This window comes from Pezoporus wallicus, unplaced genomic scaffold (assembly GCF_028554395.1).
Source record: "Pezoporus wallicus isolate ANWC-B61680 ecotype Strahan unplaced genomic scaffold, APGP_CSIRO_Pwel_v1 contig_1583, whole genome shotgun sequence".
Taxonomy (NCBI): domain Eukaryota; kingdom Metazoa; phylum Chordata; class Aves; order Psittaciformes; family Psittacidae; genus Pezoporus; species Pezoporus wallicus.
The window spans coordinates 1,072,347-1,088,998 of record NW_026637266.1 but is presented as its reverse complement, the minus strand read 5'-3'; the positions used below and the strand labels follow the sequence as shown (position 1 = coordinate 1,088,998).

General features: G+C 41.7%; 1 protein-coding gene across 2 annotated transcripts; it reads right to left on the bottom strand.

Annotated features, from left to right (window-relative positions):
- Window positions 1–2,727: 2,727 nt before the first annotated feature.
- ETNPPL (ethanolamine-phosphate phospho-lyase) lies at window positions 2,728–16,652 on the bottom strand. 2 transcript variants are annotated; one of them, XM_057404558.1, is made up of 13 exons: window positions 16,507–16,652; window positions 14,532–14,650; window positions 14,218–14,377; window positions 13,304–13,378; window positions 11,462–11,555; window positions 10,363–10,479; window positions 8,522–8,604; window positions 7,769–7,994; window positions 6,728–6,882; window positions 5,875–5,964; window positions 5,548–5,678; window positions 4,526–4,593; window positions 2,728–3,666 (listed from the first exon to the last, which is right to left on the bottom strand). In XM_057404558.1, exons 1-13 carry the CDS (start codon window positions 16,560–16,562, stop codon window positions 3,535–3,537), a joined length of 1,506 nt encoding a protein of 501 aa, XP_057260541.1. In that variant the 5' UTR covers window positions 16,563–16,652; the 3' UTR covers window positions 2,728–3,534. The 2 variants fall into 2 exon arrangements, with proteins under 2 accessions (XP_057260541.1, XP_057260543.1); XM_057404560.1 differs by lacking the exon at window positions 14,532–14,650 and having other exon boundaries at window positions 16,507–16,639.

Below are 16,652 nucleotides of genomic sequence, written 5' to 3'. Positions count from 1 at the left end.
CATTGAAGATTGCATTGGTAAATATAAAAGAAGTGTTTCAGGCCTGTCCCTTAGTCCCTTTCATTCACCTCCCATTTTTTATCCTATATCGTCACAGCTTGCTTCTTCAGGGAACTTTTCACTTCTGGACTTTGCTGTGTCCGTGCTGTCTGTCAGTTCAGAGCCACTGATCTTAGCAGCTGTGAAGATTATAAACATATTTTCTGGTAAGACTGTGTTGTTTGTCTAGGAAACCATATATCTAAAAAGTCACAGACAACATATAATATTCCTGCATGATTCTTCTACTTAATGTGTTCCCATTGCAATGTTTAATGGAGCTAAGGCTGTGGCTTATTCACCCAGACATGGGCCTGTGGCATGCTCTGTTTCCCTGGCATTTCAGTGGTAGTGGTGTGTTGACGTGGCACCTTTAGATCCTGATTCTTCTTCCTAGAACAGTGCTGTCTAAAGCGCAGCTGACTCCACACAGGTTCAGTCCTGCTTGCTTTTGTGTAGGGGACTTAACTGGCAGTGGGTTGAGACTCTCAGAGTCACTCCTTCATTAGCCTTCACAGCAAGCACTCTCTTTTCCCCTTGATTTAACCAGTCTATTTGCTTGAAAGTCTTAAACATAACCTATAAAAGTGATCAAAACAGTGGTAAACTATGAGAATGCAATAAAATTACCTTGACTCAGCTTCCAATAGGATTATGAGCTAAAGTGAAGATAAAAGTAACTAACTCTAGTGTGTGATGCCTTTTTGGGATTGAGTCCTGCCTTTCCCTCGCCCCACCATCTCTTCCTCCTGCTGCATGGCCTGTGCAGGCTCAGGCCTCCTCCATGAGTTTGTTCATCAGCCTTGCAGAAAACTGATGGGGAAAAAAAGGATTATTTCTTTCTGCAAGGTTAGTTAGCTGAACTGGCTTACAGAGACCTCTGATGAATGTAAGGGCTAGGGTGGAGGTTGAACCACATGGCTAAACCAGCAATTACACAGGCAGGAGAGGAGAGGTAGAAAGAAGGGGAACTGTTGGAAAGGGGCAAAAAGCCTTGCCTGTTCAGTGGAGGGAATATATTTGATCAATTCAGCTGACTGGAACCACTTTCTCTAAGTTAACCTTAATTATTTCTGCTTCCACTCTCCCATTCTTTAGTCAGTCTCTTTTAAGCCCTTCACAGTATCTTGCAGGTGGACCCTGAGATACTGCAGGAACATTAACAATGATATAGTGAATCTAGTACATCCAGCTCTAATCCTGGTAACCGTTGGATTGACTCCTTTAATTAAACAACAGTGTTTGGAGTTTTTTTAGCCTGCATCATAGAATCGATAGCCTCTCTTTTTTAAAGAAGATAGAAGACCGTTGTTCTAGGTAACTTGCATCTTGCATACTAACTTGTGAAGCAGAAACTGGGTGAAAAACACTAGAAAATTGGAGCAATCATTGCTCCATTTATTTCAAGCATATGCAGAAGCAAGACACGGGTACGGTAGAGGCAGAGGAACAGGCCCCTTGTGTTTATGAAGTTTTAATCTTCACCTCCCCCCAGATTTAGGCTAATTGGATTATTTTTTCGTTCTTTGGCATGCTTTTGAAACTTAAATGTTAATGACCAGCCACAACAGCCAGTGCCATAGACCATGTAGACAACTGGTGGTCTGGGTCTCTTTGAGCTTAACCCTTCCAATCAATTGTACAAGCTTTTGCTTGCTGGGAAGTGCTGCTGCTGCTCTGTGCAGCGGATGAGGTGTAATAAGTAAGCAGCCGCACTCCATACAGGAACTGATCTAAACCGTGCCTTTGGACACATACCAAATTATTTTGACTTCAGGTCTTTGTGTATTTTCATGTTGGGAAAGACTTATGTCTTCCTTCCTGGCGCAGGACTAGCAGGAGCTGAATTGTGGCAGCTGAGGCAGCATCTGGCTTGGAAGTTAAGACCTGCCAGCAGCTGAGGGCCATATAAGACCTTGAAGAAACACAGTTCTGCTTTGGCATGGAGACAACCTCCAGCCAAAACTGAAGTTACTTCCCTCATCAAATAGGTGTTACTGAAGAATAAAATTAAACCAAAAAAAACCTCTTTGTGGGGGAAATCATAATTACAAATAAGAAGAGATTTATTTTATGGAAGAATTATTCAAGGATAATGAAACAGAAAATAAGCCAGCTTGAAGATGGTGGAAGACGTTATACCACAAACATCAATATTAATATAGCAAACTGTGGAAAACATGAAATTAGATAAGGTGCTCAATTTTCAGACATATCAGTAGGGTCATTAGCAGCAATCACAAAACAGCAGAACTCAGGGTATTAAAACTGAAGTGGAAATAAATATACTTTGTCCTTTTTTTCTGAAGTACAAACCATTTGTAAAGCCCCTAGTATCTTCTATAGCATGGAGTTGTACATGTATTAAACAGAAGCAGGTCTTGTGTACTCTCGCTGAAATTTAACACTGACAAGTCAGTCTAAAATATCTGCAGCACAGTTAAATGTTTGTGCAGTGGTCCTCTCATTTTAGTGATCTGTCAGACGTTAGCATAGCTATTCACGTGTCAGGATCCCATGCAATTGGCATGTGACTTCGTCACCACTGACAAAAAGTAGCAGCACTGCTACAACAGGATCAAAACAACTAAAAGATCCATGCGAATGCAAACTGGGCTGTCCCCAGGAACCTCATTTTGAGAGACCCTCAGGTTAAATTCAATCAATCAGTGTGTCTCAAATGACATATATTCTACTTGCATATATTTTGGACTGAGAGGGTTCAACATATAAACTTTCTGGTAAAAAAAAAAAAATGAAAAAAAAGAAAAATTCTTACTCTATATAAATAGTTATCTTTACAAAAGTTGCTTTATCCATAGAAAATTAGGATCCAGATTCATAATTTTCTTTGCACATAAAGTGAGAACACCCTGCATAAACATCATGTCTCTACACACACAGTGGTAGACTCTTGATAGAACATTGTTGACATTAACAAGGCTACACCAATTTACATTAGCTGGGAATATGGTCCATAGGACCTAGGGTTACACTGGAAGATAACAGTGATTTCTCTCTCAAGCATTGTTTTGTGAATTCAGCCATTAAAACATGGGAAATAATTAACATCTCAATATTAAATATTGAAATTTAAAATATTGTTAAAATAGCAAGTTAAGCATATAATTTTAAACTTTAATAGGACTGGCATTTGCTTGTATGGTTAAGCAATTCAGATTCTGTGTAACACAGGTAAATGAACAGATTTCACTGAGTTTGTGTACCTATGCCAAACCTGCCATCAGCACCAAGGTATTTATGTATCACTTGTCCATTCTGTCACATCTAGATTTCAAGCCACATGGTGCAGTTGTCGTTCATGTCTTTCTTTGAAAAAGTATTTTAAACTCCTACTGAAGCTAATAGGAATTCAATCAGCTTATGGAAGGTAGGACTAGGCTTCAAACAGATCACAGGACTCTGACTACTGCACTCTTCTTCTCAAAAGCAATCCGGACACAAATTCAAACTGAATGAGGAAATTTTCCTTCTTCATGTTCTTATTGTTTCACTTGGCAGTGAGCATTTTTTAGAATAAAGGCCATTTTCTTGTCTGCAGGCAGCTCCATTCATATGGCTGATGCTTTCATTTGCACCTTCTGATTGAGAACTCCCTTCAGTTGTCTGAAACAGAAATGAAATGCAATGAAGGCACATACATGTCTTCCAGCCAGCAGCCACTGGAATTAGGTAGCTCTGACTCTCCTTTTTCAGTGGCACAACTTTTTGGCTTTGAAAAGAAATTGAACCGAATGTATACAAATGTCTGTAAGAGGAGTTCTGCACCCCAAATCCAGTATAATTTAGATAACCAATAATCCATATGGAGTCTGCCTTAATTACTACATCCCTAGACAGCTCAGATGTTGCCTTCACATTATTCACAGTATCACTGAAAAACTCACCAAGGGACAGCTCAGTGAGCTTTCCTATAAACATGGTGGGTGCCAGGTTTTTAAGGCTGTGAGAAATCATAGATGATTTATCCAAAGCTGGGGCTGCAACCTAGTAAGTCCTAATTGGGATGCACATCAGCCGTTCATACTCAGAGAGCTATGGTGGAAACAAAATCCTTGGCATTCTCCGAAAACTTGGACACCTTCCAGGCTGTAGGCTTGCTTAGAAAGCCAAATAGCCATCAGTGGTATGCAATACCCAGAACTAGTAACATCGTTGACTGCTGACTTCACAATTTTGTGCAGTCCAAAGTCTGGTTGGTCTTGTTTGCACACAAGGCAGCCAAGGTGAGGGGCTTGTCTATAACATGATTCTTCTTGTAGGTCTGTATTACTCAGCTCTTTTTAAATTTGCCCCAGTAACACAATCCTCTCAGGTTTCTAGTAATGGGTTACGTTCTGAGCTCAGTTTCAAGGCACAGAACTACTCACACCACCAAAAATGAAGGTGTGCTCCACCAAAGTAATTTATACTTGCTTTGCCAAACACCTATCTGAATAAGACCTAAAAAAAATTCAAAACATACTTTTCTTTTATACTGTGCATTTGCAGATGCATTATTTTCTATCTTCATTCCAGTGGCCTCTTCAATTTCTAAAAAAAAAGTAATAAAAGAATTCAATTAAGTATAAACTGGGGTAAGTAAGCATACAGTCAGTTTAACAGCTGGCTGAAGTGAAGAATACCTAATCAGCTATTCCTCAGAGCATTTATCACACAGAAGAATAACTGAAGAATGATGAATACTTCCTAAAACACTTCTCTGAGGCAACGTGATTAACGTATCCGGACTGTGTAGCTTGGGGGTGTTTAAAGAAAAGAATGAAATTAGAGGCTTGACTGTAGCATGGGGATTCAGACAGACCTTTCAGAGCTCAATTCTCCCTTTGTCCAGACGGTTCATGCTAGTCTAACTCGAGTTGTTACAATCTCAGGAGATGGGAGCATTCAATGTCCAATGGGCTTGAAGAGTCCTTATGCTAATAGTATACCTAGTGTACATTATTTTCCCCTGGATTGGTCCCCAGGTAGAAGATAAACGGAGCCTGAAAACCTTCAGGCTAAATTTGAGTGAGGCAATCATGTTCCAGTACGCCAGTTAAAATAAAACAAAAAGGGTAGAGCACCTTATGGAAAGTTTCACCAGTGTTTCAGCAGTGTCTTTCAGGCCTGTCTGAATGAATATATATGCTCCTTAACATGTAGCATATGTGACCAGAAATGAGTAGTAATACTCTGTTTGTAAGAGAAAGGATCAAGAGCAGGATTTTGGCTAGAAGTCTGGATGAAGTACATATGGAGTTTTTTATTTATTTACAGCAATTGGTATTAAGAACATCAGTTTGGACAAGTGGTAAGAAATATAATTGATTGCTTTCTTGCATATAATGGCCTAGATTATGGCGGCTGATGTTTCTAATGGGTCATCTAGAAAGAGCATTCTTTTGAGCACCAAATGGGTCATCACCAATGGGTCATTACCAAATGGGTCATTACCAAATGGGTCATGTAGAAAGAGCATTCCTTTGAGCACCAAAGCATACATACCTGTGAGAAGTGCATCAATTGTCTCCACTACGTGTTTTGCATCTTCCATTGTGAAACACATTGGTGGTTTAAATTTTAGTATATTTCTATGGGGTCCATCTGCACTAAGAAGGATTTGATGCTCCTTCAGCCTGTGGAAAGAGGAAAATTCTGTGTTAGGCACAGGTATAAAACTATATTGTGACCGACTTATATTTTGAAACTTTTTTTTTTTTCTTGTGCTATGTTATCAAAAGCTACACAAATTTAAACTGAAAATTAATGACTAACTGCTGGGGAATATCGGGAGGGTTTGATCACTGCACATAGTTTTTAAAAGCCACTTACTTGTAAATAAGGTGAAGGGCTTCAGCTGTGGCTGGTGTTCTCTTTTGTTGATCTTTCACCAGATCCACTCCAACAAACAATCCAACACCCCTGGAGCAGAGAAAAAAATACAAACCAGTGAAACCCAGTGTCAGTAACCCCAGCCTTCTGCTGCAAGAAAATGCAAAACCTGTTTTTATGAAGTACAGTTCCCTTCCCTGGGGTACAAGGGAGAAAGAGCAGGAAAGAGAGGAGGGTGTTCTCTTTGGCCATCTTTTGGCACTGGCTACTTCAGATGATCAAGTGGGATAACAGGTATTTCTGGATAAACAAATTTAGCTGGCTTATTAAGGCCAGTTAAGAAAGACAGAGTAATATTCTTTCTCTCTTACCCTGCAAACCTCAAGCCAGGGAGCTGTGGAAGACAAATAACCAAAACTAAGAACCAAAAAAACCCTCACAACTTAATACCCTCTTCCTTCGCCAACCTGAAGGCAATTTTCATAGTAGTAACATGAGATGAGGAAAACCCACACTAAGATCTCCAAGTGAAATGAACCAGATATTTGAACAAGATTCAACATCCCAACAGTGCACTGACAATTAGGATATCACATGCGGATAGCTCTTCCTCCTACTCTCTCCAAGAGCTTTTCTAACGACTACACTTCAGAGCTGAATTCTGAAGCTAAATTCTAAGTAGATGGATGGACAACTTTGAAAAATATACTGCCTCACAGTATCAGTTCTGTGTCGTCCATTTAAAAAAAGGTGTAGCATAACCATGACATAATGTTTCTGTGTTCCCAGCACCCCCAACTTATTTTTCTAGCACAGTTATTATTCTTCTCTGACGCTGCTGTAAGGCACCCACCTGATATCTCCCACTAAGGGATGTTTCTCCTTTTGCTCAGCCAGCAACTCCAGGAGATAATTTCCTACACGTGTAGCATTTCCTTGGAGATCTTCTTGTTCTATTACCTCCAGCACAGCCAAACCAATAGCACAAGACACTGGATTGCCTCCAAACTGATAGTAAAGACAAATAGGAAAACAAAACCTATCAAGAAACATTCAACTGTGCCTATCCTTCACTTCCCCTCTCCAGATTGCCATGTCATGAGGAATGCTTGAAGAGGTGGAGATTTTATGCCATGCAGGCTGTGGGGCACCATCCCCTACACTCTGGGCAGTGTAAGAGGCCTAAGGGAGGGGCTACCATTTCCCCTGCTTTGAGTTTCAGTAATTTGAAGATTTCACTGCCAAAGTGTTCAAGCTGCTCTCATGGTTTGCCTATTACATGTGCAGGCAAAATACTCCTGTGAAGAGCAGTGGGTGGGTGATAGATCTGCTATTTCTTGAACTAGAGGGTATAAACTCCATTAAAAGCAGGGGATTCAAGGTAGCTGGGAAGAAGGCTCAGTCACAGGAGCAGAAAGAGGACTTGGTAAACGAGAAGAAAGCTACTTCTCTGTGGCATGCATGCAGCTCAAATGTTTGGTGGTAAATGGTCACTTTTTTTGGTTAGGGTTTTGTTAGGTGACAACTGCAGAGCAAGGTCTGCCAGGGTACACGTGCCACCAACACAGAGCCTGTCCTAGAAAATGAGATTTTACATGGCCAACATTCCAGAGCAAGGAGAGAGAGAGAGAAGGAAAGTAGAATTTATCTTATGGATGTGAGCTGAAATGCATGGCTTGCCAGAGAGCTAGAGCTGGTTCATAGTAAGATATATCACTTGATACAGAGCATATTTAAAAGCCTTTCCACTTGCTTTTAGATGTTAGACTGTGGTTGACTCTCAAGTAATGTGATGCGGTGGTGGACGCAGACGTTAGCTGAATCACCTGAACAACTTCTAACTGCTAAATGCAGACCAAAATAAAAGAAGGCAATCTTTCACATACAAACTTACTGTATTGAAATACTCCATTCCAGAAGCACCAAAACTTTCAGCGATTTCCCTTGTTGTGACCACACAAGACATAGGGTGGCCATTGCCAATGGGTTTTCCCATGGTGACAATGTCAGGCACAAAGTCTTCACCTTGCAGCTGAAACGCCCAAAAATGCTTCCCAACTCTGCCAAAGCCAACCTGGACCTCATCAGCTATGAACACTCCACCCACTGCATGCACATACCTGAAAACAAATAGAATAGCTTCAATGACTAGTGTTGCAGTACATGTCTCAAGCAGGCAGTCTGGGACAGGGGAGCTTCTACTACAGAAATTCTCCAGTGAGAGACCAGGTTAGGAAAAAAGAAAGAATGTGGCTGCCGAAACACAGCTATAGCTATTTCAATTGATAAAATTTTCAGTTTGCTAAACGTTAAGGAAAAAATCTGATACGTTGATGCAGAATAGGGCACTGTAATAGTACTTCAGGATTCTATCTATGAAGGTTCAGCTTCATCTTCCATCAAACTTGTGGCCTAAGTATTAAAGATAGAAAAGGAAAGATAATTATCCAGCTAAAAACAACTGGTCAGCTAATGTTCCATAAAAATAAAATAGAAGTGGATTTATACTCTTCAAAAAGTAGAAAGGAACCACAGGTAGCCAAGCCCAACAGAGAGGGATAGCTTAATTGATTGCATAAGCCTATAGTGAAAAACCTGTTTCTTTAGCTCGTTTTCCAGTTACACCCTTTTGAAGCGATGTACGTACTCTGCCACTTTCTGGAAGTAGCCCACAGGTGGAATTACTTGGCCTCCACAGCTCTGCATGGATTCAGCTATGAAGGCAGCAATCTACGAGAAACAAACTCAGGTGAGAACTGTGCTCATCTACTTGGCCTTTACACAAATACCTAACAACCTAGAAATACGTGTTTCAATGTGTGCTTTAATTTAGCCACGAAACAGGTTGGACAACTGAGGCCTCTTGAGAACAGCTATGGCTAAAGAATTTATTCATTTTGTAATCTGGGGTGCCCAAATTTGCAGTAGCCAGGGCCACCTTTGCAACCTGATAGGAATACAAGGACCTATATTAAGCCCTAGTCCTACAGTTGAAGTGGAAGACACTTACTGATGTCAGTGGATGTTGGATCAGGCTCCTGGGAGCTCTGCAAACTTATTTACAGATTTCAATTTACAGGAGACACACCACCATGTTGTGTGTGAAACTCTTTTTTCCCCAAGAGGTTAATGAAACTTTCTTAATGCCAAGGCTCTCCTGTAATGCATATATGTGATGATCAGCTTTTTTTTCAATCCTGAACACCAGCCAGAGGTGGGCAGAAGCTGAACTGTAAAATGACCTGAGGCTATGCTTTGGGCACCCCTGCTTAATGCAAGTAACTACACAAGTAAAATGTCAGCATAAGGCACTTGACAAAAGAGGAGAAAAATTCTATAGATGAAATAATTCCAGTTGCTAGGAATGAAAAAGAAAGTTATTTGAAGTCAGTAAGGGTAAGAGCAGCGGATCAGATACACTGGAACATCAAAATTCGTTTCTTGTCAACAGCAGAGGTCTATGCAGCAGAGATATGATATTACCCCAAAGTCTCGGCATAAGTCTGCTATTTAAGGGATTGCATCCCCACACCACTTGTGAACCCCTCCCTGAGCATCAAGAGGTCTCTCTGGGCTGGTGCAGTCTTCCTGGAAACAAGGCCGAGCAGTAACGTGTAAAGAACCATACACTATATTTGAAGAGGCATGCTACGGCCAAAGAGTACGAAGCTTCCCATAGCATGTGAGGCTTAGCCTTTAGCACAACTTGTCCTGCCACAGGTCTATGTCATCAAAACCTAAGAAATATGCAAAAGAAAGGAAACAAGGGAAGAAAAAACAAAACTATCCGTTAGTAGAGAATAAAAAAAAAGTTGATGAAGAAACTAAAAGAGTGATGTAAGTGCACTGGACTAGATGAGAACATGTTGTTCCAACCCCCACTGAAGCCTTCTGGGACTTCAGTGGGCTTTGGATCAAGCCCTACATGTCTCGAAACTCTAAAGCCATCATATAAAACATTAACATGTATTTTAGGTAAACTTGTTCAGAAATCGTCTGTTTTTATTAAGGTCATATTGTAAATGATTGGAAGGTATACATTTTTAGATGACTACAGAGTTACCTTAAGCTACTAGACCTGGAAATGTATCAAGATTTTACCCAGTATATTTACCCCACGTCCTGGAGACTTTGATATATCCTTGCTAGAATCTGTACAGTTTCTCATCTTACCTCAAACCTTGCCCTAAGATATTCACAATCTACTGATTCAATGCATGAAATGATAAATCAAACTGCTTTGGTTGTAACTGCTTATTTGCATCTGTATTATTGATCCCTTCATTGTTGCCTAGAAATACTATGATAAAGAGCATCAGGTAGAAAAATGGGCTATTATTTTGAACACAGAACCCAGCATAGAAAATGAAGGATGGGGGGAAGCAAGCAAAACTGAGTAAAGAAACATGTCCTTAGTTGCCTGTTTCAAGCCCCCATGCCACACTTAACAGATGAAACCTCAGCATTTACAGAGCACAAAACACACACCTTCCGTCCATTCTTCTGTGTTTCTTCAATAATCTTTTTCACCTCTTCAGCATAAGCACTTGCTGGATCTGGGTGGTCCTCTCTGTATTTCCCTCTGTAGATATCTGGAGAAGGAGCCTGAAAAAAAACAATTTTTGAATTTATTTTTTTTTAAGCCCATCCTTCTATGAAACATTTACTTTCTTCTCTATTGCTCTGCATTTTTGTTCTTTCCACACAGAAAAATAATAATAGTACAGCCTGAATTTCTGCATGGAATTGCAAATATGTTTACAAGAGCTTAAACTCAATCCAGGCCTGTGATGTGTTCAACAGCTGCTGAAACAGCCATCATCTACATCGTCCACCTTTCAAAACCGTCCCTACATCCTCCACCTTTCAAGACCATCCCTCCTCTCCCCCAAGACACAATACTGAGTCCTCATCCATCATCTTATTCCAGATTCTTGCAGAAAGATCCATTTCTGCAACTGGAAAATGGGGTTTTCCAGTCCGTGACTTCCCTTCCGGTGTCCTAGTCACAGTACAAATCTGTATGACTGTTCAGTAAATAAGAGAAAGGAAGTGGTATAAAAAGGTGGCTACTACTTCAACAGTGTGCTTAATGCAAGGAGGTCTAGCTAGGAAAGACCTGCTTGGTGTACACCTCTGGGCTGAGAATGATTTTTGCTTTTGTAAGATATCAAGATCAGGCAGAAAATCGAACTGTACTGCACTCAGTTGGACACCCGTGAGCACTATACCCAGATCTGTGTGAACCTGTGGTGTCTCCCTTTCCAGTTTTTGGAAGTAGACTCAAATGTCCTGCCTATCTTTATCCAAACCAACATAACAGGTAGTGGCTAATTTTTTCAAACTTTGTAACATATAGTGCAGTGACTCAAGAAACTTGTAGCATTCTGAAGGAAATCAGCCTCACAGCTGAATGCCCACTTAGAAATCCAAAAGCAAACAATTTTACTGTATTTAATAAACAGCCAAGTGTATGTAGTCTAGCATCAGCAAAACAGAATGAAAGTGTATTTACACCAGAAGTGGGTAATTCAGTATGCTGCGTAACGAGCATAAAAATGACAAAAAGCAAAAAAACCACACTTACCACATGGACAAAGTCCTTCTTGCTGTCCTTTCCCAGCTGATTAAATTTATAGGGACTGATGTCAATCAGAGATGTAACATGGCCATGGTAAGCACTGTGTAAGTGTTAAATATCGAAGTCACTTTTCACCAAATGTATAGAAGAGCTAAATTACAGCTGTGCCCATAAATAATCCAGAACAAATAACTGTATCTGCAACACAGTAGCACTGTTTGTTAAGTGATCTTGATTTAATTTACTCAGTCTTTTTCTCAAAGACAATGTGAAATTGCCATTGACTTTAATTCATTAGCAAGATTGGAACCAGGAGGCTTTTTTCTTGCATAAAATCAAGTGCCAGCATGGGGACAGACCAAGATGACATTCCCTGGACCACACTACCTCTAAGGTGGCTGCCCTAGCAACCTTACCTAGCAGTAGAAAGATGAGTCCAGCTCCCTCATTTCCAACATGTGGGGACCACTCTGGCTAGCCCAAGCTTTGCAAACTAGACCCCAACACCATTGCAGAGACTCTCAAGAACGTGCACTGCACTTGAAGGTGGGGATGTTCTGCAGCAGCAGCACACTGCTACCTGCCCTGAAGACCCTACAGGCTAGAATGTTTGGCTGGAGCCACTTTCAGGGTAAGTATGAATATTGTTTGAATATAAAAGCTTTATATCACAGAGTACTCTAAAGCTGGTTACTACCAAGCCCAATTTGATTTAGAAATGAGGAAAACAGTCTTTTGAGCCTAAAGAATGTAGCAGCTTCATTCAGGGAATAAACACTCTATTTCAGCCATAAACTTGAAGTGAAGGGAACCTCAAACCACATCAAAGACATGTCACAATCTCTTAACAGCACACAAATAGGGTAGAGAGATGTGTTTGAACTCCTTTGTGCTCTTTACAACTTTCTACTAGCTAAAAAAATCTGCTAATGAGCACAAAGAAAGGACAGAAAGCCTTCCTTGACTGAGATGGTAGCTATGGTATAAAGCCTACAGAGTGTGAGAACCAGGGCAAAGAAATATCTTGCAGTGTTCAGGAAGATGCTGCAGTAAAATAGTGACAGAGCCAGCTCCATCCTCCACCTCTCCTGGTGGAACCTACTCTCAAAGGCTTCAAGCCTTGGCCATGAGTCAAGGAGGGCTAACAGTGATCTGAGAACAGCTGAGTCAAATAAGTTTTGTGCCATTCAAATAGAGGCAAGTGCTCTTGCAGTTGCCCTGGCTGGACTTGCTAATCACAACCTGAGAAGAAGACCCAAGCCTACAGCTGCATCTCAGCAAGGGAAACCCAGAGATATGGCTGTCCACCATCCCCACGGGTGGTGGCTTGCTCAGTGCCTCCTGATTTTGGAGCTGCTTGGTTTTGTGCACATACTTGTGCTCACTGAAAGAGAGCTGAGCACCAGTGCAACACTGCTGCAGGGTTACAGGATCTTCTTGTCCGCTGAATATTTACTTGTACAAAAAGAAACATGTCCAGTAGAGTGTGATGGACAGAAAGCCCTTCTCCAGAGCAGCCCTGTGGCCAGACCAATCATTGATGTTGGAAACCCACATTCAAGACTTTGGCCTGAATTGCTTCAGGAGTCTCCGTGGGAAATGCCCTGTAACAGGTGATTGACCTTTTGAGGTACTGACAAGCTTATTTTTCAGAGATCTTCAAGATTTGTGTTTATCCAAATGCGGAAAAGGAAAAGGGATTTCCTGACCTGTTCTAATATGAAAGCAACAAAGCTTTTCTTTCAGCCGGCAGTAGAGTACAAACAGCAGGGGGTTACTGCAAAGCCACTTCTGAGGTAATGGCAGGAGTTGCTGGCTGCATTCATATAAGCTGCTCTATGTACTTACTTTTCAAGAGTGATCACATCTTGGTGCCCATGGTACTGCCGAGCCAGTCGTAAAGCAAGATCATTTGCTTCAGACCTGCATAATAACCGATACAGCCACAAAATAGTGAGGAAGGGCTTCCAATTAAAATGGTATTCTCATACAGAAGACGAAGCATGGGATTAATGGATATAATAACACAGCAGGCTCTGTTACCATACAGATTACAATGCTAAGGTTGGGACAAAATGCCATGTAAGAGGGCGAAGAAAAAATGGTTCTTTGTATAAATAGCAAACAAAGAGATGCTTTCTTTCCTTCCCCTAGTTTGCTTGTAGACATTTACCTCCTCTTGGTACAACTGAGACTGCTTTGCAGCTGAGAGTGCAATGCAGCCACAAACCCTCAGAAAGCAGCAGCATGCCAACCCCATCTCCCACTCTCCATGACGTCTCTGTCGTCCCCGGTGCTTACACCATCAGGCATCAGAGAATGTAAATCTGCTCCTCAGATGAAGACTCAAACTTCTAGTCTGACCTGTAACAGCCCCTCTGCTCACAAGTCCCTGCAGGTTGTCTGTTCCGGCAAAGTAAGTGATGACAGGGTAAACGGACCGCCAAAAAAGACTACTCCTTTCCAGGTCATACATCAATTTACAGATTGTATTCACTACTCTGTACCTAGCATTTACCAATTTGCAGTCCGATTTGCTTTTCTTGCTTTTTTCCCCCTTGTGTGCAGAGCTTTCAGCAAACCAGTTTTATGTTTTAGCTGTCTTGCATTAAGCACATTAAATACGACAGTACACTACTAGAAATATTTTTGTTGCTTATTACTAAGTCCTAGTTAGTAAGATTTAGACCAAGCTGTTCTGAGTGTCCACCTCAACAGCTGCAAAGTAGTCATAATGGAAAAAACCAAACAGTGAGACATACCCAGAATTAACAAAATAGCAAACAGAGAGTTTCTCGGGCAGGGTGGCTGTGAGACGCTGTGCGTACTGCACAAGGTTGTCATGCAGGAACCGGGAATTTGTATTGAGCAGTTCCATCTGTTTTGTTGCAGCCTTTATCACATATGGATGACTGTGGCCAACTAGAGAGGAAAACAATTAGTTATTACTAGCAAGCAGCCAGTTATTGAACTACAAGGAGATTCAGAGAAGCACTGTGAACTTCATCACTTAGAAGAAGCATGTTCTGATCCCTATTAGAAATTAAGGAACAGTCTTACAGGTTAATCTGCTTACCATGTGCAACATTGTTGATACAGTCTAAGTATTTTTCTCCTTTCTCATCAAACATATATTGGCCCTGAGCACGCACTATCTTCAGAGGGTCCTTGGCAAAGAAAACCTTGCAGGAAGGTCTAAAAACAAAATTAAAAATTATAAAATAACATCATTTTAGATTTCTTAGTTGCTCCCCCTCCTCTGAGTGTTTGGGAGGGATGCTTTTTTGGCAGCTCTGGAGACAACTGCCTCCCTCTGCAATGAGCTTGTGAGTGGTTCAGATGGGGAGTGTCCTGGCTTAAATCACAACAGTGGGCAAGTGGGGCTCTTGCTGAAATTAAAACCAGCCCCCGTGCCACTCCTCAAGCACAGTGGCAACAGAAGCAGGTCTTTAATAAGGGTGTATTCAAAGCACGATTCTGTCTGCAAGTGGTTTCACAGGAGCATAGTGACTGCAGGTCATTCCAGGTCCTTATATGTCCTGCTGTGTTTCTAGGCTGTAGCTCCGTTTGTTTACATGCCTTACAAACATGTATTGGCAATTAACTCACTGGGAATAAAGTTATGTTGTTAGACATTGTTTTATACTATAGCCAAAAACTCATCACGCAATGGATGACTATCATATAGAGGTCACATTCAAGAACAAAACACTAATGTTTTGCGGGCTTTATTTTCAGAGGTACTGAGAAGGTCTTAAAACCCTCACTATTTCTTCCTGACTGCTTTGGATAAAATCTTTAAAACCAGCTTTTTATAAGAACCTATATCACTTCCAGCAAAATTTAGACTCCTTGTAAAATTACCCGAAGTACTCTCTCCCCCTGCCAACCCCCAGTGGGAACATGCCAATGTAATTATGTTGAATGATATTACTGAGTAGAAGGAAAGCTCCCTGAACTTTTGGTAATGTTTATGTGACCTTGCAGAAGCACAGTTGTTTCCAGGTAACTAAGGAGTTATTGTTGGGTATTTTGAGATTCCGAACTTGTAAAGCCTAAATGTGACCCTGAGAAAGTGAAGTTGTTTACTTTCTTTCTCACAATTTCTAGCCCCCTTGCATAGATCTTTTCTGAAATCTTCAGTTACTGCTCTGGTACGCTTTAAAAGCAATGCACACCATCATCATCATCGGCCAGATCTTGACCACAGAATTTTCTTCTACAGCAGATCAGTCTGATTGGTGAAAGTTTCTTTTTGGTTGCCCAGCACAATCTGATCCTCTAATCCTTGCACAAGCAAGTCTTGTAATATTGAGCTGGCCCCAAAGAGAGGCTGATGTGTCGTCTTCATGAGGACGACTTTTTTGACTCTTTAGTGAACTTTCTATATATGCCACACATTTAGGATGCAATCAGCAAATAGCCAGTATGGTTTTAACAATCTGGATTTATTTTCACTTAGCAACACCTACTGAATAAAAGAATTATAGCTGCACATTCTGGTGTAACTAATATTGCAATACCATGGAATCAGGTAAGTGCACAGCCAGGAATATTGCTCAGGTCACAGCTGCTAGCAGCCTTCCTGCATTTCTCCCACTTAGCTTAAGAAAACTCCTCGGCTTCATTTAACAGAGCCGTCTGTTTTCCAGGAGCATGCAGTTTATTCACATAAAAACCCCGAAATAACCAAGCCAAAACCAAATCCCAAAACCCTGCACAGCTGCATTTTATACATTCACCTGGGTACCACACTCAGGTTGCTTGCTCTGATCTCTAAAAAAGTGATGTAGGGTTTGATGTACTGCGTTTAAGGACTGCACCCTCCCATCGCCGCGGGAATTAGAGGAGGAGGGAAGATCTGGCAAGATGAAGGGATGACGAGCCGTGTTCCTTCCCGGCAGCCCCGGAGGGAATGCCCAGCGCTGCCAGCCCCCAGCAGTGCTCAGCGGGGCCGTCCGGGCAGTGGCACATCCCGGGGGGACAGTGCAGCTGCCTGAGACCTTCCTCCACCTCATCCTCCCGCCCCCGGCCGCGCTCCCAGACCCTACCCGATGTGCTTCCTCCGCAGGGCGAGAGTCTCAGCCTTGCTGTAGCGCTCCTCCATCCCGCCAGCACGGCACAGCACAGCACGGAACGGCACGGCTGGGGGCTCGCCGCCTCTTAAACCGGCGCTGCCCCCCGCCAAACTCCTCCT